This window comes from Falco rusticolus, chromosome 5 (assembly GCF_015220075.1).
Source record: "Falco rusticolus isolate bFalRus1 chromosome 5, bFalRus1.pri, whole genome shotgun sequence".
NCBI lineage: Eukaryota > Metazoa > Chordata > Aves > Falconiformes > Falconidae > Falco > Falco rusticolus.
Window position 1 is genome coordinate 15,793,230 of NC_051191.1, and position 26,661 is coordinate 15,819,890.

At 43.5% G+C, this 26,661-nt stretch overlaps 1 protein-coding gene across 2 annotated transcripts in view; it reads right to left on the reverse strand.

Moving 5' to 3' along the window:
• The window catches only part of LHFPL3 (LHFPL tetraspan subfamily member 3), a 252,163-nt gene that overhangs the window by 53,903 nt on the left and 171,599 nt on the right, over window positions 1-26,661 (reverse strand). For both annotated transcript variants that reach the window (XM_037387421.1, XM_037387422.1), the window contains exon 2: window positions 26,007-26,243. In XM_037387421.1, the coding sequence (XP_037243318.1) occupies window positions 26,007-26,243 (237 nt within the window). The remainder of the gene's footprint in view (window positions 1-26,006; window positions 26,244-26,661) is intronic.

The following is a 26,661-nucleotide window of genomic DNA, read 5'->3' on the forward strand; positions in this document are numbered from 1 at the left end:
TTAAAAACAAGAAAAATACTGTGAACTAAATTTACATGTAAATCTTTTTGTCTAAAAAAGAAAAATAGTTCGTATCAATGAATCACTGATGATTTGTAAGGAGTCTTTGTTTTCCACCATAAAAAAAAAAAATCTATCTGCAAGGAATGAATTTCTAACCTTAAATAGTTGATACTATTCAAATTAGTTACAGCTTAGCAAAACTCTTTCTTCCTCAAGTCATAAATTATTTGTTTTTCTAACAGAAAGCAAAGCTTGATTTTATTTTTCTGTGCTCACACAGTATCATCCCCTTGATATTACATTATGTTTATTTAGAAAAAGAAATGAAAATTTTTCTTTTGTTTCTTCTGGAAAAAAACATATTTGGGGAAAAGAGAAAATCAACAATGCTTGTATCACAGTTGGCAGGAGTCGCTACAGGAAAAAATATCTCCATTTACCATTTTTTCATTTCTTCTGCATTTTTAGTTGTGTTTAGAAGCAATGCTAACTATGATCTGAGCATACGTTGAACCATGAAAACCAGTGAAAAGCAGAAAGGTCAGTGGTGGGCTGTCTCCTATGTCAGGCAGCCTTGCCAATGTCTGCTGTGAGATTTAATGGTCGGCTTGCTCAAGTACCAAATTTCCTCAGGTATATTCAGCCATCTGGAGCTTTCTACAAGAGTCACACACTGAGAAAGCACATCACATGCAGTGGAGTGGCTGGGAACTCTGTCTGAGGTAACCTGTTGAAACCAAACCAAGTGCCAGACATGTGGTTTGAGGAACCTGTTTTCCAAATTTAGGTATGTGACTGAGATGCACAAAATCTATCCACAGGGAGCCAGAATTTTTCCAATTATTTGCCTACTGATACAGGTAAAATCAATTAGGGTTGTATTAAACTACCTTAGTTAGTAGGTGGAATATATCAGGGGGGGCAATTTCTCTGGAATTTGATTGATGTGATGCCAGGTAGGAAGTTTGCTTTGTAAAGCTATGGGAAGCTTAACTGTTCAGCTTGCTATCTGGTCTAGTTATAGATACAGAATATTTAGTAGATTATTTGAACCTTTGAAGAAATTGTACTGGGGTGCTCAGGAACTAAAAAGGTCAAGAATCTCATTTTAATGTAATCAGTGCAATCACACAGATGCATCTGGTCTGATCTCAGCCTGGTGTAGTTGCTGCCCCCTATGCAGGGTACAGTAAGTCAGTGGAGAAAGAAGTTCTTCAGACGATTTCTTTGCAGCAATACTGTATGAAAATAATTTGAGCTATCACTTCCAGAATGAAAAATAATCTAATTTTGGGGGGGAAGCAGAACTGACACTGATAGACGAACAGGTGGCGGGGGGGGGGGGGGGGGGGGGGGGGGGGGCAAGAACGGGTGTTAATCCTATTGCTGCATCCAAGCCAAGAGAGAACCTTATCCTCCAGCACTGATGACTTAGCGGAGGGCAGATATTTAAGGAAAGGTCCTGCTCCGTTTAGTTAAAAAATTGGCTCTAGGAATTCAGTTTGCATGAGGGATGCAGGATTGAGCCCTTGGTTACAGCTGCAAGGTGTTATAAACTCCCCTAATCCCTCTCCTGTCCCCTGGAAAAACCCCACAGCAAACAGGAATCCCCAAACGAAGCACTGCATTTCTCATTTGAAGAACTGCTATTTGAAATCTTTAATTTTTCAGGGTTTTTTTTGTAACAATATATTATCAGATATATTTGATGTCTAATTTAACTTGGTTTCTACATGTCAATAAGTATATGAAATGTCTTCGTCTTTCAGTGAGGCAGATGCAACCACAAAATCTTGCTCTTTGGCTTGATTTCCAACTACCTGTCACATTTGTTTTTCTAAATCAAGGCCGGCCTGCTAAAAATGCTTAATAATTCAATTTTCAATGCCTATTGCCCTTGCCCAAAAGGCTAACTTTTTCATCTCACTAGGAGCCCTGCAGAGGAAAAGACTCTGAAAACTGCCAAGGTCAAGAGGAATTCCAGATTAAGGTTTATGTTGTGCTGATATTTAAGTAAACAAAGGTAAATTCCAGCAAGAGGGATGAATTTAGAGCACATGCAGTGTGTATTTACTGCAGTGAGGTAGAGCTGGAATGGAAATCTTCTCCTCCTATTGCCAGGAGGGACTGAGCAGGAGCAATGCAAGAGGATGTGGAGGAAGCTTTAGCAGAAGGTGCTGGCATGGGTGATGAAACAGCAAAGCAGGAAAAGCCCCAGTAGCAGAGACTACTGCAGTGTGTGGAGCATTCACAGAACCTTCCAGAGCCTGTCTTCAAGCTGGGGTCCAGGGTTACATCTACTCCAGTAAACGAAAACTATCCTCCTCTCCAGTCCTGAGGGCAAGAAGCATAGCAGGGTGTCCTCAGCCCTGCCTCTCTCCAATCCTCTCCAGTTCCCAAAATGACCTCCTCCCTAACACGTAAGGGCTCTAGGCAATGTTATCTCCCAAAGCTTGTCCCAGATATTACTATCCAGAGCAAATCAAAGCTGGGTCAGAGAATGCACCCACAGTACGCTAACAGCCTGGACAGTAGCAGACAGTGCTTCAGCCCTTGTTTGTGTACAAATGATTAATACAGATGTAGCCAGGGAGCCCAAACTGGATGTGGAGGATGTGTCTGCCCTTCACTGTTGGAAGAGTTGGATGATACACTTTTGTATTTCAGTTTCATTTACACTGGGAGGAAGGTTGTAATGTTTATTAACTGTTTAAAAAACAGGAATCTAATCAAAATCAGCCCTCCAGGCCCCTTTAAAAGTCACAGGGTGAAAATAGGTATATCCAGATTGTAGTTCATCCCCAGAACACTGTGGATATCTCGTATCCACTTGGAAATCTCAAATGGCTGTGGGCACTTAAACATGGGCACCTGATGCGCATCCCATGAAGGATGCGTTGACTCTGCACTCTGCTCTCCATTGACAAGTGCTGACTACACCTCCCCTGATACAAGAGCTCAGGCATCTATGTACAGGTGTCTTCTGAATCTGAATCCCACCCAAACTGTGCTAGTGGCTGTGTTGTCACTGGCCATGCTATTGCAGAACAGACATACTGGGGATGCAAGGCATAACCAAACGAAGATATGTCTATGCTGCAGCTATCTGATAATGTGATTGCAGCTTGTAATCAAAGATAAACAGGGATAGCTGTGGCCTATCTGTTACATAGCAAGGCTTACAGCAGTGGCAGGTGCAATGATGTAGGCATCATTCACTAGTATTATGCAGCATCCAGGTGCTTTAATTTATGGGTACATTTAGCCTGTGCTACCACTTCTCCATTGCTGTGCCTGTACAAGCTAGCCTGATGCTAGCTCTGCCCTGCTGTGCGGAGTTTGCTTGCAGCTCTGCTCAGGTCAAACAGGGAAAGGAGCAGAGCTGACCATGCTGGGTGTGTGAAGCAATGGCCAAGAGAGATACAGCTTTAATCAGCTTGCTAGTGTGATGTGCCTGAAACCAGCGTACTGGTTCTGTATCTATACCATGTCACGTTTTGCCCTCTGAGCCTTGCCTGAACTTACAGGGGATGTACCTTAGTCATCATGAGAAAAATACAGGAGTGTCTTCTGAAGTTCATTAAAATGTGATTGAACTGTGAGAACTGAACAGGAAAAAGGAACAGCTTCTTGAACAGAGCAGCCCTGCTGTTCAGGGAAATAGAAGTAAAGCCCTGAAAGGAGTGGGAGATACATACAGGGAGACACTGATACAGATATTTTAAAATAACCATACGGAATGAATGGAGAACGAAACTGCAAACAGAACACATTTACATGAAGCTGAACAAAACCAGGGAAGTTCGACTCACTATCTTTATCTTGTGTGAAGGTTTTATTGTGCCTTCAGGATAAAAAGGAGCTCGAAAGGGTTATATATCTCATGAAACACATCTGCTGAGCTTCTAATGGTTATGCTGCAGGTAGAAGATGTTGCTTATCAAAGCCTAAATAATGTTCTCGCTTTCACGTATAAAGAGGAACTGTAAAGTCTGGGAGTGGGATTTCCCAAAGCAGGCTCATGCCAGAAAAATACCTACTCATTCCCTGCTGGCAGGGCTGGCAGCCTATGACTAATTCTGCATCAGTCAGGCTACTGATCTGCTGTTAATCTATACACAAATTCTGTCAGTGCATTAATATCCCTTAGTGCTTAGACAGAAAGAAAGCAAAATATAGACAAACCAAATAAATTATTGTTTTCTATGCATTGTCTATGGTAGTGATCATAATGAGACTGTTCCTTGGCAATGTTTGGGATAAATGAGCCGGTCACATTCCTTTTCATTTTGGGAATGTCCTAGGGCCTGGAATAGTTTCAGGTGAGTTTAGTGCTTACAGAAAATAGTACATTGACAGCCTTGAAAAATTAAGTCTTTGTTTCCAAAGAGCAGAAGCATGCCCAGTAGAAACAGATTTCTCTGCAATTTTCCAACAATAGGCTGCCAGATATTCTCTGGAAAGTGGGATTTTCCATGCAGGACAGATCCCGTGCCTCTTGTTAACAGCAGAAGGGACATCCTTGTGCCTTCTGCTGACCTCCCCCAACAGTGCAAGGTGGTCGCCACACTTCTCACCGTAGGGCACCCAGGCAGCTCACGACAGAGTGGATGTACATGCATACCTGTGCTTGTGCTCTGTCACCCACGCAATGGCCTCCAGCATGTTCCCTTGCCAAACCCAACTGCAGTGGAGCTGCCACCAGCACCCCAGCCTTGTCTCTGTCTTCCCCATCTCCTCTGGTGGCCCTGAACCCCACAGACTCTCTGTTTTCTGTCCAGATCTCTCGGTACAGCCCTGCTCTGTAACAGCCCTGCTCTCTGTACATGTTCACAACCATCCTATTTGGTTCCACCCCGTGACAGATAGGGCTGGATTCAATCCGGTGAATCAGCAGCCTGACTCGCCATTAACAACACACCTTTTCCAGGTTCTCAAGACACTGGCACCACATCTTGGCTGTAATTCTTTTGCTATAGAGCAACCATGCTAGAAGGCATTACAAAATTCTGCTCCAGGTACATGGAGCACAAAATTGTTCTTTTTAACATTTACCCGTGCTGTTCCACTTCCCGTTCATCCAAGAGTAAAACAGCTCTGAGGGGGTTCTCAGAGGACCCAGTGGGGTATCATACCATGAATTTGGCAGGTTTGCCTGCTACCCCTAGATGGTTTGTTGTTAGTCAGTTGCCTCAGTGGGTTTAAAAATATTTTAATTGATTCAAATATATTCACAACATTTCTGTAATGGTTTTTAATTGTGTAATTAGTGTAAAGACATATAATCATGTAATGAGGCTGTGTAATTACAACATGTAATAATGTAGTGCTGTTACACACATCCTTTTTAAACAAAGTGGGGGAAAAGCATGCTTGTAACTCCAACATCATAACTGTGAGTCCCAGAGTGTCTGTATATATTTCCTTACATATATCCTGGTTTTCCTTGTGCAATCACGGAAGTTTAAATACAGAAATATATGCTATTATAAGGCTGCCAGGCAGACACCAAATATTTTTGGAAATCAGCTCAATTAAATTGTGTGGTGCCAACATTAAACGGTTGTGCTCAGGCTGGCATATCTAAAGGCAGCTGTTGAGGAAAGAGGAGGTAAATTAGCAGATGATGTGATTGCAAAGCGCACTTAATTCCTGCATGGATGCCCTCGCTGCAAAGGATAACAGTGCTTTATCACGTGGCCTAACTCTCCTTACAGTGGAATTGCATGATGGCCTGATCCATCTCTCCTTGAGGTCAGTGGAAAAGCTCCCAGTGGCTTCAGCAGGGCAGGCTCACACTCCCTGCGAGGCTGATCCCACTCCGTGAAAGGCTTTAAGGCTCCTTGTACACATGGGAAATCGGTGCCTTATTCTGCTCCCCTCTGCCCCTGCTCTGGTAAAGTCATCCTTAGTTTCAGGGGTGTAAGGCACTTGGCTTCATGTACTTTTCTAAACAAGGCAACATGTCTCAAAAAGAAAGAGTTTGCTGCTGTTAAGTTTCATCAGCTCCCAAGTAGATCAGACATGCTGTTCCATCACAATGAAAAGCTGTTTACAATCCACAGAATTAAAGTACAATAGGATTAATAGTCAGTAATTACTGACTCGTGTCAGGTGAATGACTCCAGTGTTCATCTATATTTTACTCATTTTAAGAAAAGGATGGTAAATCCCCAAGCCAGGCAGATGTTGCAGGTTTGCACATGAGACATCCTTCACCCCCAGCTGTGGAAACAATACCGTACCTGTCACTGTTTTTGTATAGAATTAATGAACAGTTTGCAAAATGTATCACATCCTCAATAGTTGATGGACATGTTAATAATGCCTTATTTATATTTTGCAGAATCATGACCCAATTTCATTCACACATTGGCACTGCAGTTAACTAGAGTGAATATAGCATTTAATGCAAACAGGTGCCAATGCTGGAAGGCTTCTGTGTGGTTACCTGAGCGGAAAACCCCTCCTAATGGTGCTTCGGATGAAATAGCACAGCTGGCTAATACCTCCTTTCCAATATGTACAGATCACTTCAGGATGCACCAGTCTTTTCAAAGGGTCTGAGGTATTTCAAGGCCAGCAAGCAGCCATGTCAATCTAACACCTTGTTGCCATCCAGAGGTGGTTTGACTTTCCCTCCCTCCTCTCCTTCCTGAACCCGCAGATTCTGTGTTGTGCAGCAACAGTGTGGGTGCTGCTGGAGCTTGTGGGACATCCCTGTGATCTGATCTGATCACTAACGCAACAGGAATTTTTCTTCCTCTGAGCTCCAGCAGGCAGCCTGGCAGCCATAAGGCAGAAGGATGGAGCTTGCCCCTGGGGGCAGAGGCTCAAAGTGAGGAAGGCAACTGGATCGCCTTCATCTGGCAGTGATGAGCTGTTGGATCAGCTCCCATGCAATGCACATCATGAGTATGTGCATCCAAGGAGAGCATCCAAAACACCCTACTGTGCCACAAGACACTATATATTCTAATGGAGACTAAAAGTGCGTATACAAAAGATAAACAGACTTACCATCAAATACCCTTATTTTAGTTCGATTACTACAATTGAAATCTTACTTTTGTGTTGCTACTATGTTGGAAAAAAGCTGCTTCTCCTCTCCCCAAAGTGACAGTAATAGTGGTTTAGATAAAAAGCCAGGCTGCCATACATTGCAAATGATCTGTTTCTAACCATTTCATACTTTTTTGTTACTTAGGAAGATGTGGATGGAATGATACATATTATAATGCTCTTTCAGACCGTTAAAGATTGAGTTTTCCAGTGCTACTAAAATGTTACCCATGCAGACAACCTGCAAGGAAATCCAGGTGAATACGTTTGCAGGGAACTCTACTAGCACAAGATGCTCATGCCCCTCTGCTCATGGAGCATGAGCATCCCTAGGGCTGCGTGGTGGTTTAACCCCGGCTGGTGTCCGTGCCCCCCAGGCGGGCAGGGGAGCCACCCCCAGCCAGGCCCGCGGGGGTCCGGGCAGGGAGATCGCTCTGGGGGCCGGGGCCGGGGCTGCGGCCGGTCCCTCCCCCGCCGCCTCCGCCGCCCCGGCCCCCTCCGGGGGAGGCTCCTCACACGCCGCCCGGCTCCAGCCCGGGCCCTCCCGCGGGAGACGCTCCTCCAGGCCCTTCTCCAGCGGGAGCCGTTCCCGCGGGGGGGCTGCAGCTCTGCCCGGGCCGCTCCTGCGCGGGGCCCTCCCGCGGGGCGCAGCCCCTCAGGCACAGGCTGCTCCAGCCCGGGCCCCCCGCCCCCGGGGGCACCGGCCCTGCCCGCAGCCCGGCCCCGGCCGGGGCTCCGCTCCCCGCTGCCGGGAGCTGCTCCGGCGCGGCGCGGCGCGGCGCGGGCTGCCCGCCCCCGGGGGCACGGCCCCCTCCGGGCACCCCCTGCCCCGGCCCGGGGTCCCCCCCGCTGCGATCTGTCCCCCCGGGGGCGCCGCCGCCGTGGCTGAGGGCTCGGCCTTGCCCAGCGGCGGGGCCGCCTTGGAGCCGGCTGGCACGGGCTGGCGGGCAGGGGGGGCTGCGGGCACCTGCGCACAGCGGCCGCCCCGCCGCCGCCGCACACGCCTGGCGCACCAACGCCGTACAGGCTGGAGGCACCTCCTGGTGGGGCAGCTCCATCCGTAACTGATCTGGGGACAGAAGCAGCTGCTTGTGGAGAAACCCAGCCACTTCTCCGCCTGACAAACTGGCTTGGACCAAATACCTGCTGGAAAACTGCATGGAAACCACTGCATAGTCAATTGGGAGAGTGGGGAAAACTTCTGCAAACAAGTGTTTTATTCAGCGAATTTAACTCCCTGTTTTCTGCTAGTGTTTTCTGTGGTAACAGGGTTTGGTTTCCACACATTTGCTGTTCACAGCTCAACCTGCTTGTTCTGCCTGTGCCGTTCTGAGCTGCTTCGTCTTCTGCTCACTGCTCGTTTGTTCTGGGAGGATGGTTCATAAATTCATGTGGTATCTTCTTCCTGATCAAATATCTGAAACTTTTGGAGAGAAGAGGAAAAAATCAAAGATTTCTAACAAGCGAGGTGAAGCCACGCAGAGAAATCCTCTGCAGGACATGCAACTTCTTTGGTCACACTTTCTTGGAATTTGCTGTGAGTTAGCCAGTTGCTGATATGAATGCTTGTAGCAAACAAAGACCGAGATATCAAAGCAACTGCATGAGTTTTATTTGTATGTATCTTGGTGAAAGCTTCTTACTGCCAATCTCCAGCAACTCAGCCAGAACAGTTGCTACAGCAGCTGAAGTTTCTCCTGGCAATAACTCAATGCACATGGGTCCTGCTGAACCTGCTGATCAATGAGACAGAGTTTTTTCCCCTGTACAGTACAGATTTGGGGGCTGCTGCTTGCATAAGCAAAAAAAGCAAAAGCCCTGAGCCGACCAGAGCGCAGAGGAGCCTGGTGCAGCATTAATGAGAGCGTGGCATTAATGAGAGCAGCGCTCAGCTCTGGCTGGATCCTGCCTGGCAGCCGGGAGCATGGCAGCCGCCTGCCAAGCTGCTCGGCACCGCGAGGAGCAGATGTCACCTTGTCCCCCCCAGCATCGTTGTCCTTCCATCACATCCTGCCCTGCTCGCTATATATAGACACACCTCACCCCCTGCATTTGCCAGAGAAATGCAAGTTGGTTTGGGACATACAGCTGCGCCGTGCAGACGCAATGCCTGCAATGCCACTTGGTCTTCTCCATCTGAGTAGGATGAGATTTGTGCTGTTCCCTCTCTGGCTCTCCCTTACGTTGTTTGAACAAAACAGCACCTTCTTTCAGCTTCCTCAGTTTGATGAAAGTTATTTTTAGCAAATTCTTTTTTACAGTAATATGCACTTTTATTGATCCTTATGAGGAATTCCAACCATTTTAGATGTGTTAATTGAAAAAGCCTTATAGAAGATGCTGGAGGCAAGCAACAGTGCTGGAGCCTCTGCAGAACAGATGGGGAAACTGAGGCACAGAATAGTTATGTGCTTTTTCCAAAGTCCCACAGAACTGGAAACAGTCTTTTCACTGTCCACGCCTCTCTTCTGGCCTCAAGGTGAGGACAGATTCTAGCCTCCTCTTGTTCTGCTTTTTGGGTGCTTTTGAGCAAAAATACAGTGCTCATTTTTAATCCAGCCAACTGTAGTTATTCCAGCACTGAATTACTTCTTCCTTTCCTGCACCTAACTGTACTTCTTTTGATTGCAGAGGGTGAGACAAGCCCTTGATGAGGCAGACTGGGTAGTGATGCTGGGGGACACTTGGTGTTTGTTCATCACACAAAATGACACAACTCAGAGCACCCTGTGCAGCTGCCTCTGCCTGAAAGGGGGGATGCAGCTGTGACGGGGCTATTTCTCTGCTCAAGGCCATAAATTCTGCACACCAACAGGGTTTCTTATCTTAGGCAGTGCTGCAATAACACAGCTATGAGACTGTGAAGACCTGAGCCAGGCTCTGCCCTGTGTCTGCGTGGGTTGCTGTGAGCTTAGGGAATTTGTGCATTGTGCTCCATTAGGCGATACACACACGGCCAAAGACAAAAATACCTAAAATGCTCCTTTCCAGATGGAAACAGCATCTCAGCAACATCCAGAGGGAAATGACCAACAGAAATTGACATGCAGAGACCAAACCAGCAGCTCAAAGCACGTTCTCTTGGCACGAGGTGCTGTGTGGATATTAGCTGAGTCCTAAACCCAATACGGCTGTGTCAGCTCAACCCTGTGCTGACGTGCGTCGCCTCTGGGCCCAGTGCTGGTATGGAGCCATGCTGCTGCAGCTGCTTCCAGGCCTGGAGTGAACAGTGTCCCTTAAGGGCCAGTACCTCCAAACCCATCACGTTGCCACAGTGATGCTGTGACCTCCTTCCCTCTCAAGCTAAGGGAGGCACGTGCATGGAAGAATATGCTGCCACAGGCCAAGTTTAGATGTACCTAATGCTCTCCTAAAACTGTCTCAGCATGCAAAGTAACTGAATTAAGATTCTTCCCTTGGGTACCATCAACTTTGCATTCTACCCATCTTTTTTTTTGGATGTTTTGAACTGGCAGTTACAATCTGACTCCGGGTTGATCTCTAGGTTTAGCCAGCTGGACAGAGGATAATGAGGTTCTTGTTTCAGGAGAAGAAAACTGTCTTCAGTTTTGTTAGAACAAAGATTACAGACTTGATTCAGATCTTGCTCACACTGCTGTGAGAGTTGAAGTAGTTTGTTGCAGCCACAGCAGAGATCAGGAGATGGAGGTTTATCATAGGCGTTCACTCCACTGGCAAAAGTCCACTCATGCCCCACACTGTCTGTTGGAGGTGCTGGGTGTGGGTTCAGCCTAAAAGGTGACTGAAGCTGGGACGGAGCTGCCAGATGTAGTATACCCTTGTGCAGTGCTGGTGAGGCTGCATGCTAATGGCACATGCTTATATCCCACGTTTTCATCAGTTATAACAAGAGAAACACTGCATCTTCAAAACGCTGAATTTCCCAGACCAGCTCTTCTCTCTCTTTTTAAAGGAAATTGCTGCAAAGTGTTGATCAACAGTTATTTGTGAATATAGCTTTTTGCTTATCTACAGACCACTTGTACTGTGGGCATTGCTTGCCTACTGCTCATTAGAAGTAGTTAGTATGTGTTTTCTGGAAGCTAGAAGAATTTCCCCAGAAATTCTGAATTCTGAATTGCCCGTGGTCCATTCAGTTTGTCAGCTGCAGCAAATGTCATGTCTTCAATCAGTATTGTAGACTTCCTCTCACGAACCAGGTATCATAAGCCCTGGTAGCACTTGGCACATTCAAACTGTAATCTGTAGATGAGAATTGATTATTTTGTATGCACCGACCTTCAGGAAAGTTTCTTACAGAGGCTGCTGAAATGATAGCATCTCCTAGGAAGATTATCATCAGTGGAGGCAGGTTGGTTGGTTCTACCTTGTTTATCTTTGGCTGAACAAGGGAACAAATTCTCCGAAGCACAGCCTGAGATCTTATCAGCCAGAACTTAATAGGCAGCACCGGTTCCCCAGCACGTTTTGTGAGCTGTCCCCACAGCAGAGCTCTGGATGAAAGGTACTGGCCATGCCTGCGTTGCAAATATTTTTAAGTATGGCTGTTCGGTAAATAACCAATTTTTCAGTTCAATGGCTGAAGCAAGCAGTGGAAAATAATAGTTTGGGGCTAAACTGAAACAGAATTTTTCAGTTTCTTTTGAAAAAATGGGGTTCCCACTACTTCCTATGGTATCTTTTTTTCTAAAGTTAAACCAAAATATTTCATTAAATACTTTGTGAGTTATTTAGATACTTGAATAACCTTTTTCTTGGTCAGTTTTAAATAAGCCTAATGTTGCATGAGTGGTACAAGGAATCAGTGAAGCCCGGCTTTCAGTGCCCCCCTCCTCCTACACGGCCAGAGTACAACGACCCAGCTCCTTTGGCACAGCCCCATGACACTTCCATAGCAATACCCTGTCTGCTTTTCCATTCATGCACCTTCTGTCTATGATACCTGTGTTTCTCACGTCCTTGGTTCCTTCACTAGTACTTCCAGCTCCCTTCACACCCCAGACCTTTCCAAATTCCCATGCTTCCCACATGCTCCCAGATGTCTCTTACAGCTTCTCTCCTACAGGACTCTTGGCTTCATTCCACTTTCCCTACACTTTTTTATATATCTCTCTCTATATCTACATATATACACACACAAACATATATGTACAGAAATACTGCTTGCCTTGTTTCCTATGTACTCTAGCTGACTTTACTGAGCATGACAGATGATCAAGAAAAGGCCGACAGTGCAGAATATCTGAAATGAGATTTGTGCTGACTTGGTCAGCTAAAGTGCTGTTAAGCACTGAATCTCCTGGCTTTCTCAGTGAGTTCACTAGCTAATGCTCTCTTTTTATCCAGCCACTGATCTTCAGAATACTTTTGGGAGTTTGACATTTTTACAGTGTTAGCCTTTGTTAAATTTTGTTGAAATTGGACAACACGTTTGAAAGTTATTAGGGAGAAGAACTGATAAACAGGTGGGCAGATGAGCAATGTAGTTTCATAAAGAAATTATTTTGATGGAGAAGTAAGAAATTTTTGCCTTCAGTTATCAAAATAAGATGTATTAACATAAAAAAAAAAATCCAACTAAAGCAAAGCATTAAATTCAACAGCCATCCATTAAAAGGCTTTGTTTCTTGAAATACTCTTGCTCATTGCAATTGCAGTTTGTCAAAAAAGGCTCTTTAACTAGGTTTGGGTTGATTTGACATCTAGCTGGTACACATCATGCCATAAGGAATCATGGCAACATTGCTGAAACTAAAGTCCAATTTCTGAATATATTGATTGTTGTTGAAAAAGTCCTTCTATTTCTCTGAGGACAGGAAAATACAACAATCAGAAATGTCATCCTTGCTACCAACTCTGAAAGTATATGAATTTAACTCCAGGACTTGGACAAGTTGCAACTCTGAACAGTTGAACTCAGAACTCTGAACTACATACAGTTCCTTTACTTGTGTTATCCAAATGTGTAGTGCAGCGTGCAAGCGCATGACCTGCCACTGTAGTGCCAAGACTGGTTTGCCTGTCATCGTCTTTTTAAAAGCAACAATATTCATGCAGTCCTGGAAGGACGGGAGGGCCATCTATTCATTGCTGTAAGGCAAAATTTCTTTCTTTAAATGAGAATGCAAGTTAAAAATCAGATTACCCAAATTGGACAGTGTAGCACAAAAGGAGGACTATTTTTATCTTAAATATCTCATTATGTTCCTTGGGAATTGGGAGCTAATCTTTCACCAGAAAATGGCAGACAAAGCAAAACTGTAATCACTGGAGACTGAATTTCTTAAAAACCTAGAGAAAGAAGTGTCAAATACTAGGTTAATTCACTTCACTAATTCAATAAGATTCAAATGGCAAAGTAGACTGGGAATGCCAAGAGACTGCTGTATTTTCCAAGGCAGATACAAACCATCCTTTTGACTTTTGGCTCTACCATATAGCCCTGCCAAAGTGCATCAGCTCTCTCCTAAGATATTCACACCGCACCCATCTCCATCATGTGCCCAGTCTGAAGTCTGTAAGGACAGAGAGCTTTGGCTGGAACTCTTTTTTGGAGAAAAAGAAAAGTTTACCACCTCTGGAAGAAGGGTCAGGCAACTCAGGAGGCCTATAAGAATGTCATGAGGTTACACAGGGAGATTAGATAGGTGAAAGCCCAGTTAGAACTCAGGCTGGCTACTGACATAAAAGGTAACAAAAAATATTTTTACAAATGCACTAGAAACAAAAGGAGAGTCAAGGATAATCTCCATCCTTTATTGGATGTGGGGCGGTGCATGATATATACTAGATTGACAATCTGATTTTCAGAGATTTCAGAGGCATGTCTAGGTGAATTCCGATTCTGGAGTTAGGTAAGCCATAGCTAAAGTTAGGAGTTTAGTGATGAAGGCATCCAAAAGTAAGTATGTTCTCCATTCATTTCTGAGTCTCCCTAGTTAGAATGTTTGCTAGGACAGGGTTAAGATATATGTATTTTTTTTGTTATTGGCATCCATCTACTATTAGTTGAGCAGAAACCAACATTTTTTTACATACTTCAGCCATCAGGCATCCTCCAAATTTAATTTTCAGTCAGTTTTCATCAAATATGCGCTATATTTTAGTCAATGATCTAGAAATGAAAAGTACCAAGTATCTCAAACTGTCAAAGCTAGCCAGTTCACAAATTCCACTCTTGGAAAAAAGGCACAAAACATTAACTAGACTGGACAAGTGATAAATTGCTGCATTCTTTTCCTGTAAAAAAAAATGGAATTGGTCAATGCAGCAGGCTTTGATCTGAGTGATAGGTATAACAGCCCATGTATACTTATTACATGATAACATTCACCTCCTCTCCCCAAGCAGGCTGAGTGACAATGCCATTTCTAATGCTTTTACTGTTAAAGTTTAGAAAGTGATACTAGACATACGTTAAAAAAACCCAACCAACCAACCAACCAAAAATCCCTTTAACTTCTGGTTTTCATCTGCTTAAATGATGATATAATATTTTTTCTGTAATTATGAACATATAAACTATGAACACCTTATCCTGGGATTATGAAAGCTGAAGGGCTGAAATAAAAGCAAAATAAAAGAGATTTGCTTAGCAAATGGGAAATAAATACATGCTGTACGAAAAGAGAGGGGAGAAAGGCAGGGAAAAGCAAGAAAGAAGAACCAAGGTGGAACTGAGGCACAGCCCAGGAAACCTGACGGGAAAAGAAAATGGAACTTTTAATATTGTTTATAATAAAACCCTAGTTTGAAAGAGATTATACTTTCTCTCTCTGCAATGTTTTGCATAAGAGTCTTAATTTATGTCAGAAGAAAACGTTAACTATAGGTCTAGACAAACACAGGCTGATAACTGTGATTTTGATGGAATGCAGAGCTTTAGAAAATATTCTGAAGAATAACGGGACAAAATGTAATGTGGGTTTAGCATGGAGAGATGGTACTGGACTAACCTGTCAGGTTTTCAGTGTTATATTAAAAAAGAATCTAAGTAGTAAATATAGTGCCATAGCGGGGACTGACATCACTGGCTACCAGAATCTCTCCCAGTGCTTACCCCATTTCCCTACCGTGGTAACTGTTCCTGTGCTCCCAGTGCTCTGAAGGGTCCTGCATGTTCCCAATATTCATACATGTACAAATATCTGTGTTTCAAGGCTTGGAAGAGCACTCTACAGAAGGCACTCTGTGAAGTGATAAGCACAAAAGCTGAGAGGATGGCACCACTGAAAGCATGTGTGCTCACATTCATAGGCATAAAGTAACGATTTAGGTGGAAAGAGAAAGACTATGAAGATGCCACTAACCCTTTCAGGCAAACCAACAGGACCCAGACTGCTGGTTGTTCTGTTTTCCTGCTGGAACTCACAGCACCGTTCAGGACTCCCTTCCTGGACTTCTCTTTATATTTCTTTCTAAGTCAGATCTAGTCTTTGCCTAGAAATGGGGAGAATTGGTCCCTTCCAAAGCAGACAGCCTGTGAGAGCCAGAGACCCAAGCACTGGCCCTTGGACTTCCTCTCTGCACCCAGCTCCAGCTTCTCCAGCGGTTCCCAGATTGTTCTTTCAAAAACACTTTCCATAGTACAGAGGATAAAGGTCAATATTATCCTATCCACAGATGTTTTTTGAGGCTGAAATTGGGTGAGCACATATGCTGCGTCTACCTGCAAGGACATTAACTGCACTGAAAAGCAATGGATGGGCTTGAGCTGGACTTAGGGAAGAAGGTGGCACCTTGGCAAATTGTGATCAGGATCTTATATTTGTGTCTGAGTATGACTTTACTACCTCTAACCTTTGTGAGAACTGCTTGACAGATGAGCACACACAGCCTCAGATGCCAGCTGCTCACTAGCATATAAATGATTGATCAGTGTATAAACCTGCTGATCTTCTGGCATCATTGTAAACACACAACTTCTAATCATTTCAGAGCCCTTTTAGGGAATTATTTAAGATAAGCTTGTCAGTCCTCTTCAGGACAACAGTTGGGCTGATGGTTATATGGGAAGATATATTGTATTTAATAACATGTCATCTTTGTCCATATGGGCTAAGAATTAACATCTACAGAGCAGGAGGAAGCATACTTCTAAAACTGCAGCAGAACAATGGAGGGCAGTTTTGCTCTTTAGATAGCTATTGCCTCTGCTTTCGAAGTGCTGAGGCCACGTGACACTAAAAGCTCAGAGGTTTTCAACTATCGTTTTAAATTCAACAATTAAATGCTGCAGGCTAGATCTGAAAGGGCACAGAAATGCAGCCTTAACGCTGATACAAATTTTTATTCTCCCAAGAAAAGTTGCTCCTTAACCATTTGGCATTACTTCTGTCCATGTTGCCAAATCCAGCATTTCCATTAAAGATGCAAGTACTGTGTTTTTGTCACTGTCTTCCTAAGTACGTCACTTTTATACTTTGCCAGCATGGCTTCTGTACCAAATTCCTATCAACTCTTTGACGATGTTTTCTTCTCCTTAACATTTGAAACCCATCGAATGATTTCTAGTAGACTTGCACTTTTTCTAGTAGACCAATATTTGTCTCAGGATATATGATGCCTGAACTTTATTGCTTTTTCAGAGTTTTATTTGCAAGGGGTCAGCCACTTGTTATTGTCAGTGCTATGATAATTTTTCAAAGGAAATGTAAATGTATTTGATACATGACAAACATGAAAACACCTGAAAAATTTTGCTTGAAACTGTGCTCAAGGATTAGCGTAAGATTCATAACAGTTTACAAAGCGTATGAGTTGCTCTAATGAATTCAGTTTACTCCCACCCTCTAAAATTTTTACTGATTTCACAGGATGAAAAAAAAAACCAACCACAACTGCATAATCATGTCCAACATGCCCAGCGGAAAAACTTTGAGGATTTTGGTTCAATAATCTATCAAAAAATTAAAAGAATAGTAGTAAACATTTTGTATAAGGTGAGCTGATTTTAGCTATGTCAATCTGATTTTGTTTCTGAATGTGGTCTTTTTGAAGTCACCACTAAATAAGCCAAGGAACTAAAATATGTGGGTGCCCTAGTCTGGACCTGTCCCAGGGCCAGGGTTCCCAGGGATCCAGGGAGAGGTCAGCGGGAACAACAGACTAGAGTCCACCAAGCTTGTCGTTCAGGAGAAGACGAGGGGCTCAACAGAAAGTACTTACCAACTGTGGAAGTGCTCCAGAAGTAACATGAACAGTTTTAAGGTTCTAGAATAAAGCCATATACTAATGACTGGCTAAATAGAGAGAATCTACACTGCCAGCATCCAACAGGTTAACTTTTACTTGTTACTGTGTAAGTGGTCTTGGATGTCACTTGTAACAGAAACCAGGAAGAGACAGATATCTCAAATATCTCATTAGGTATGACTTACATGCCTCATTGAATATAACTTTGGGAAACAGGGCTGTTTGCCTTGCTGTCATTTGGATTTTTTGGTAGCTCCTTTATTCTAGAGCTACTGACAACACTGTTGTATGTCCAGAAAGGAAGAGGTTACCTGCATTTTTTTTCCAGGTGGTTTTTTTTTTTTTGCAGATAGAAAATGATCCTGGCTTTATGAAACTGCTGAAGAAGAGTCACAAAAAATTCACTGTAGAAATGAGGTAATGAAAGTAATGACATTTTAAATCATGAGAAAGAATTCCAAGAAAATTACTGGAACTTGCTTCAAGAAGGAGCAGTTACACCTCAGTTCTACAGGCTTCCTCTGTGTGTGAGGACAAGGCAAGTTGGTATGAACAGCCCAGGCAGCTCTCTCAAGTGGCAGGATGGCTGGGCAGCAGAAATGTCCTCTAGATCAGCCGTTCCCAGTCACAGTCCAGATTCTTGGCGCAAACCTGCCTTCATTATTTAGTCTGCATTAACACTTTGCCCAAAAACATTCATGCAAGAGCTGCTGAGTCATGAGCTCACCCATTCTCTGCTGTTCCTCCTACAAACGTGGCTCCTGTCAATAGGGAAGAAGGTGTGGATAGTGGGGTGTGATAATCTTTGTGTGTGACCAGCCCTACCTGGAATGAAACACGTCAGCTACTTCCCTTCTATACATCTATGTATTGTGAAATATCCTTTTTTTTTTTTTTTTTTTTTTTTCCCAAACTTCAAAACACCGTTTCTAATGCAGCTACTAGCAATGACATAGTTGGACTCGTTGCCTTCTAACTCAGTAAATATGGTCTTGCTTGTAACAGGCCATAGGCTTCCTTTTAAGTAAACACCACGGGTCTCCAGATCTGTCCAGGCTTTGTATGGACTTGTCTTGACCAGCCCGGAGAACTGTCTGTAGCTTGTAACAGCACTGTCTAATGACTTCATTCCCCATTCCCATGGATCATGCTACTCCACTTGGTAATGTTCAACCCCTCTGTGGCTTGCTGCCCTACAGAATTTTTGGCTGAGCACACAGCCCATACAATGCACTGAGTTCCCTATACCGCTTAAGAAGCATTTTTTGAGGCTGCCTAGCTTTTTGCTACCAGCATGCCTTAATTCCCCATACTTGGCTCCTCAGATCATGAGCTCATTAAACAGAACGATAACTTCTTTCACCGAGATACTGCATGGCACTCCTTACAGAGTGTAGCAGCAAGTGGGATCCATCTTTCTAAGAGACAGAAAGCAGTTCACTATGTTTTTCCTTCATTAATCAGTGGGGAACTAGGACTCTTTATTCATGGTCTCCAACTTCTTCAGTTAAGTAATTAATGCATATGTTTATGACTAGTTTTACTTTCTCATTACAGAAAGTAGAGCTGGAAAGGAACTGTTGGATCAGCTGATGTATCAATCAGCTCTGCTGCAAGATTGACCTTTATTTAATAAGTTATTTTAATCAGCTTTAAACTTTTAGTTTTGATGCCTCATTTGCCTTCCCTTAAGAGTATCATCATTTAGCGCATTGCTAAAGTAGTTCCCTGATAAAACACTTTTATTAGGGTTTAGTCTTGGAATATATACTTTAATAATAATTCCACCACATTTACCTTTTCTAATTCACCTTTCATGGCTGAACCACAATATACCTTATCAACAAGGTTAGTCTCATTCCTCCCCATTTAAAAGACAGAGAAATGGAGAAATTAAATGTTAGATCCAAGCTCATTAAGAGAACCGGGAATCAAACTCAGCTATTCAGAACACCTCTCCAGGGCTTTTGCCTTACTGCCACTCAATACCAGTAGAAAAATCTAAGCACCTTCTCACATGCATATGCATGTGCTTCTCACATGCTTGTAAACATGAAAGTAGACATTTTCAAAAGGGTGATCTGGAAGTGCCTTCTAAGCCTGTATCAAAGAACCTCAACTTCTGGTCTCACTTCTCAGTTTCTTCCCTTCAGTTTCTACTAAAATGTCCAAAATACTTTGATCTTCTGCCTGCCTTAGTTTGAGGATGTTCTCTCCTCAAGTTGGAGGTGCTCAGGCTTCCAGCCTTCTCTTAACAGCATGCTGTAGACGGCTGTGGAGGGGGGAGCCCAAAAATCCAGTGGCTGGAGCTGTTGGATACCTTGGGCATAGATCCTACAGCAGTGCTATGAGAATCTTCATCCTGGAGAGATTCAGTTTCCTCTGACACCAAACACAACAAAATCTCCATGTTTATCTTTGTGTTTTCTCTCTTAAAAATATTATTTATATAGTTGAAATCATAGGCAAATGGTTGCCATGATCTAAAGAAGGAAATTTTGGGGAAAAAATTTTATAAAAACATCTGCTATTTTGGCTTCTAGTTGCAGGTTTCTAGATTAAATGTGTCTTGTACTACCTGCCTACTGTTCTTGTACTCAGAGCTTCTTGTAGCTCATTGTGGAGGTGATACCTGAAGGAAAATAGGTTGCAATTAAACAAAGAAATAAACAACTGGAGCTAATTGCAGTGATGCTATGATAGATGAAGGACTTGTCAGTTGAAACTGAAAGAGAACATGTGAGCTTTTCACAGCTGTGACAAGCTGTTCTTGGCTGACATGGCAGAGAATCATGTTTAGAAGCTAGAAATGAAGCCCGGGAATTCCCAGCCTGGAACCTATGGCTGTAGGCTTCAAAGAAGAGCCTGATTTTGCTTTTGAAAAGCAGGGTACTTAAATACTTCTCCCCTGAGGCAAGAACATAAACCTTTTGACCCAGTTCCACTTTCCTCTGGCCAGCTGCAGCCTGGCAAGTGCATGTGGTGGGCTGTCTATAGCAATCCATCACAGAACACTCCCCAGTGAGTTTCTTCCACATTTCCCTTCTCAAATGGAAATTCAAGTGGCCAAGCTGGTTCTGAGTTCAAAGTCACCGTAAGTGATTTGAACATGGAGCCACACACCGAGGCAGCAGGAGGTTGAAGTGGGTGACTCTTGAACCCTTCAGAAAGGAAGGATCGGAGGAGAGTAGCAGACATGAAGAGCAATACCAGTCTGAAAAAGGGGAGACAGTAACAAATCCTGCGTTTTATTTTTGAAAGTATTTTTAGTTTTGAAAAGTACATGCTCACTGACATGAAAAGGTGCTTTTTGTGTTTCAGGAGGAGTCAGAGAGTACACAACTTTACAAAAAAGCGACTATATAAATTTATTGGTTAGAGAACATGGATATACATGGTGTTCTGACAGGATTTGTACTCTATTACTACTGGGGCTATATGTGAAAACTTAAATCAGGTACCAATACTCATGTTTATTTACCTAGCTTTGAACATCTTAGCCTGAATGTTTGTGAGCGTATGCCAGGAGAATGACATGCTGATAAGCAGGGCTTTGCAATTTTGCAGCGGTTTTGCACGTGTTGTGGTCTGAGCTATTCTTTTGAAGAATGACAGCTGATGCACACTCTGTCATGTAGTTCTTTGATGGGACAAGAGTGCTGCTGCCCCCCTGTCACTCAGCTTCAGATACTAGGGCTTTTGCAGATGGTTTTCTGTTGCAGCAGCAACCACGTGGGTAGACTGTTCTTGTTTACAGAAGATGTTTCTCTAGCCAAAGATGCACAAATCTCTGTGCAAGACTATTTTTTTTCTTTTACAGAAAACTGCTTTGTCACCAAGAAGCAACTTTACCTGAGCTTCTATCTTTAAATGTGTTTATTCTGCAGTGACTGCAGCTCAGGCAGATGTATGGAGCCAGCCTTCAACAACCTGGATCAGGCCCTGACAATACTGCTATGGAGAATAATGAGGGTGTAAATGTCAACCAACTGTCAAGTCCCGGGTTGGGCAGCTTTCTGCAACATCATTGTTGGGAGCAATGTGGTATAGTTTGAGTCCACGTGAGCTGCAATCACTGCAAGGTAGATGAATCCTTCAAATCTCCTGTCTAGCTCCCAGCTCCTTTTATCTGTTTTGGCCCTGGGCTTGTAACTCCAGGAAATCTTTTGTGCAAATTGCTTATCTGTGACCATATGGGCCCCAACAATGAGTCAATTGTTAAACATAAACACCTTGTGAAGCTGTTCTACCCATCAGAAAACCCACAGCTGTCCACAAAGTGCATCACCCACCTGCTCTGACTGCTAAGGATAGTTTCTTCTAAACTTGTATTTTTCACTCATAATGCAGACAATATTACCACTTTCTACCATAAAAGTAATTGCCTTGCACTCTCAATTTCTTTTGGAAACTTCTCGTTTGGTCTCTTCACGCTTTGGCCAGAACTTTAATTCTATGTCATTAAGACATTACAGTTAAAAATGTTAAATTATGTCATTACACAGCACATCCAGGTTTATGTGTGATGTTGATGGCTCACTCAAAATGGCATTGATGAAGCTTAAAGCTAAGATGGATTCTAACTATTTGTTATCACCCTGCACGCCATTAGTTTAATAACATACAGGCCTTCAAAAGTCATTACCATTAGTTCCTATAAATTAAAGAAAACCATGTAATACTGTTCTCTCCCCTCCTTTTGCTAGTGGCATAAACATAATAGGAAAGTCTTTGTAAAATACCTTTTTTCTTCAAAAGATGATTTTTTAAATGAGAAAGGGACAGATTGTTGTGTAAAATTTGCATGATTAGGAAACTGCATTAAATAGATTATGACCTGAAGAAAGTCTGCTAAATTTGAATTATATTTCTCAGATGTGAAACCTGCATGGTAGTTTACTCTTACACCTAAGCAAATAAGAAATGAGTAAGCACTATTTTTATCATGTAGTGAAAAAAGGAAACTTTCTTTTATGGCAAAAATACATCCATCTTCTGCCACGAATAATTTTAACAGTCAAATTCCTTACTTACAAGCATTCATTAACCTATGGAAAAATACAGAACTGTAATCATCAAAAGCACAGAGCAGGTGGACACTTCAGCATAGTAAGTCTACAGAGAAGTACAGCTTGCTCTTTTTCTGTCATCTTCTCACCTTTTTACCGTCTTGTTGCTGCTTATACTTTTAACTGTTTCCTTTCACCAATGCTCAGAAACAGCTGTGCCGGGTACTCGCACAGCCACCGCAGGCTCTCATTAATGAGCCTGTGGGAGCTGATCTGCAATGAAGCCTCCAGACAGAACTATTACCTGATTAAGAAAACATCTGCCCAGCTGATCATTGGCTAGTCATTTCTTGTTCTTGAAGGATTTTCCACACACATGAACTCTGTTGTGACTCTTATACTTAATTTATTGTTTCTTCCCCTCCGCTGAGCTACCACAGAATGATATCTACGTGCATGGGACTAATGCCCTTGCAGCAGAGGAAGAGCTGCCAGGGCAAGCGGAGGTTCCTCTCAGGTACAGTGTTGGTTGCTCCCCAGGCAGACTCTTCCAAAAAGCAATGATGGAGCCATGACTGTCCCTTAAAGGAACACCTTAGCCATCCCAGGACATCCCTTGGCCATCCCAGGCCTGTGACCAAAGGGCATCCCCACCACCAAGGGGAAGGAGTCCCTGAGGTTCCACCCAACAGACAGCCCTGACAATCCAGCCACATTTTTTTGCCCCTTGGAAGACAGCAGCAGCACAGGCACTCCTCCTTGAGAAAGGGATGCTCCTCATCCATACCTGCCAATCTAGTAGCAGGAGCCAGCACAAGCCTGGAGACAGATCTCACATAGATGAGGAGGAGGAAGAAGTGATGGGGGGTGTTTAATCTTCATGGTTACTGGTTATGAGGGCTTTGACTTCACATTGTAAGAGTAGCTTGGGAGGCTGAGGATGGTATTGCTTATATCCTTAGTCTTATTTTCTTGTCTATACGAGAGGCATGCTAATGATATTTGCATATTTCAGTATTTTCCCATCCTGACCATTTCCCAGAGGCGCACGGATACCCTTCATGTGGACTAATGCTGCAGTATCTCTTAACCTGAAAGGGGATAAGGGGATGTAGTTTATGGGGTAAGTGTCAAAGCTCTCATGCATGTGCAGTGTGTGCCAGGGGTGCAGACTGGAGGTTGTTTGGTGCCAGCTCAAGGACAAGCATTGGCCCTAACATTCTACCAGCTTCTTCATCATTATGGTGTAAGTAATCAACACCTCCTCTAACCACAGACCACTGCCCCAAACTGATCACCTGAGCATGCAGCCAGTGACCACCAGGATTACAAAACTTGCCTCATAATTCTGGCCACATGAACCCAAAATCTTCCTCCTAAACATCGTTAAATAACTTCCAACTGCAAAAATACGTGAACACTACCTACACATTCCAGTGCATATTTCAGAGTGCAAACTTTTTGGCAGGAACCTCTCCTTGCTTTGCAGGGACCATGCTCCAGAGCCCTGCTCCATCAGCACGGTGTTGGGGATGGCAAACTGCAGCCTGGCCAGTAGAGATCGGAGACCACAGGAGGGAATTAAGTGCTCCTGCCTTGTTGCTTACTAGGTTGCAAGCAGGCTTTTCTAGTGTCCAAAAGGCCAGAAGAAGGACTGATCTCTGGCCAGCAAAGGGGAGAGCTGGTGCTCTGCTGGCACTGGTACCTGCCATGTCCCCATGCCACCCCTGCCACCGCTGTATTCTCCTGGGACTCCTCTGGGGCTACAGCTGTGCCTGGCAGCAACACATGTAGGTGCAGAAAAGCCAGGGAGCTGCAGGGGAATTTAGACTTGCCCTGTCATTCCTTAGCAGAAGCTTTTTGGGACAAGAGGGGAGAGGATGTCTTTTTTAGAAGGCAAGTTGCCGTTTTCTCTTTTCATTTGAAAGATAAGTTTAAAAAGTGGTGAACATCAGGCTTGACTGGGCAGGGGAAAGTGGGGTGGGTCCCTTTTTGTTGAGTTCTGATTTGCTTTGTAGCTAGTGGTATGGTATGTTTCTGTGTTTAATCAAGGAAAATTAGCTGTTGAATGATTTTGTCTGACATGCTGAGGACCAAATGTTCTGGCAGGAGCTTGTGCCAGCGATGTGAGAGGTGATGAGTCTCCAGAAGCTGTTTTTTGCTCATAAGGTGCCAAAACAGATGAGGTTTTTTGATACAAGTAGTTGTCGGGTTCATGAGCTTTGTATGGTATAGACAAATCAGACACGGTGCTGATGCCAAAAACACTTGTGGCATAGCTGTGAATGCCCTTCTGGTAAGTATTTTAAGTTTCAAATGCAGATGAGTATTATCCTTACAGAAAAGGGCTACAGGGACAGTTCTTGAAACCGATGGCCTCAGTTTACCTGCAGAACAGATGTACACATGCAATTGCAAGCAACACACACTTTCTTTAACCCACAACATTAGCAGGCTCTAACAAGGTCTGGAATTGTGTGTGAAGTTCAATCTTCAAGTCCATTTATCTTTGGGCTGAGTGTGCTGACTGTCTGCGATTCAGCAAGCTGGGGCCACTGTACTGGTGCTTTCAGATATACGGATAATGGTTCTTCTGGAGCAGGACTGAGGCCAGCTATTTTTGTACAACACAGGCTGCCAAACAGCTTTTGATTTCCAATCCAGTGGTGAAGGGCTCCTAATATCTTTGCTATTATTAGAAGCAGCCTACAAAATTGCATAGGTGGTGGATGTGCTGAATGCAGAATCCTGCACTAGAGGACACTCGGTGAAACTAGTAGGGGATCACTTTGAAACAGATAAAATAAAGTACTTCTTTAGCAGTCAGTAGTGAGCCTCAGGAACTTGCTGCCACACAGCACTGCAGAAGCCAACAGTTATCAGCAGCTTCAGAAAGGATTAGACAGATCCAGGGACAACAGGCCCATTACAAAGACAAGGCAATGTGCCCTCTGTGGTATCTGTCACGTCAGATACACAGCTGTGGGTGCTGGGGGAGCAAAAGGGGAAGGGGCCCCAGAAATCAGCCAGGCTTGCACACACTCACCCAACAGCATCTCCCCTCTCGCAACTGCATGACCAACTGCTGGCCTGAGCCAGTTTCATGTTCTAAATCTAGAAATGTGTTTTATCCCCAACTCACTGCATGAATATTCAGTTACTACAGCATCCTAGATTCCCATGAGCTGACTAATGAGCTCAAAGCAACACAATCAAACGAGAACTAGGATTCCTCTTCACTGCTGGCTCTGATCCTTAGTCCACTGGTGCTTGGCTGTATAGGCAGCCCCGTTACATAGCTCACAGCCCATCTCCCAAGCCAACACTCCCCCCCCTTACTGTGTACTGTGCTAACACAAATGCCGCATTACAGCCATTCACATTATAATGCAAAATCCTAAAGGAACCAAATGAACAAATTTTGCATGGGGTACAGAAAAAGATGGAAATTGTGAAACTTAAATGCTAATGAAATAATGTACAAGTGAGTAACACAAAACCAATACCATCTACAGCTCTAAATACTATTAAGAAAGTCATGCATAGTACAGCAATTATGGCAATTTCGAGCATTCTTAGACTTTGGAGGCTGAAAAACAAAACTTCCTCTGCCCCTTGCACTTCTTCTTTCCCAGCAACTTAGGAAGCAAGCCAGCATGCCAACTTTGAAGTATAAAATAAAATGAAACCAATAATTGATTTTAAGCAAATGCCCCCTAGGCCACCCAATAATAGTGTTTCTAAAAGCAGTCCTACCTTTGTTTTCCAACTTGAGCTCCTCTGCTAGCAAGCTGTCTTGTCTGTTGCCAAGCACAAATGCCAGAAATGAGAGGATCAGGGCATCCAAGATTCCAATAATCGCCAGGATATATGCCCAGCGGACTGAACAAGCCCCCAGCGTGTACTTGTCTGTCTTTTCACCACACATCCGTTTTACCTCATCTGAATCCCAGCCATCAGGAAAAATCATACAACCCAGGACGAGACAGGCAGCTTGGAGAAAAAAGAAAAGGAGAACAATGGGATAATGAGACCAAACTTTCGTTTTGATGAGAACCTACAGAGTTATCATTAAAGCAACACACTTTTTCATTCTGAGCTTCAAAGCTAGGTTACTTAAAAACAAGTCACAGGATTATATGCTGTGATTAAGTATGTAATATAAAAACCTAAGATCCAACATCAATTGAGCACCTTGCTTAAAACCCCAGTCCTGAATCCCCAGCCAGCTTCTGTACTAGTGCAATCACATTTTCCTAGTGAGACTGATTTCTTCACTGTAATAAGAAACACTCACACAAAACAAAAGGGGAAAACAATTAATAACCTGGATATTCAGAGGAAACACTGGTTACTAACAAACCAGAGGAAAATAGAGGAAAAAAACTACTTTTCATTTCTGGTAAACAAA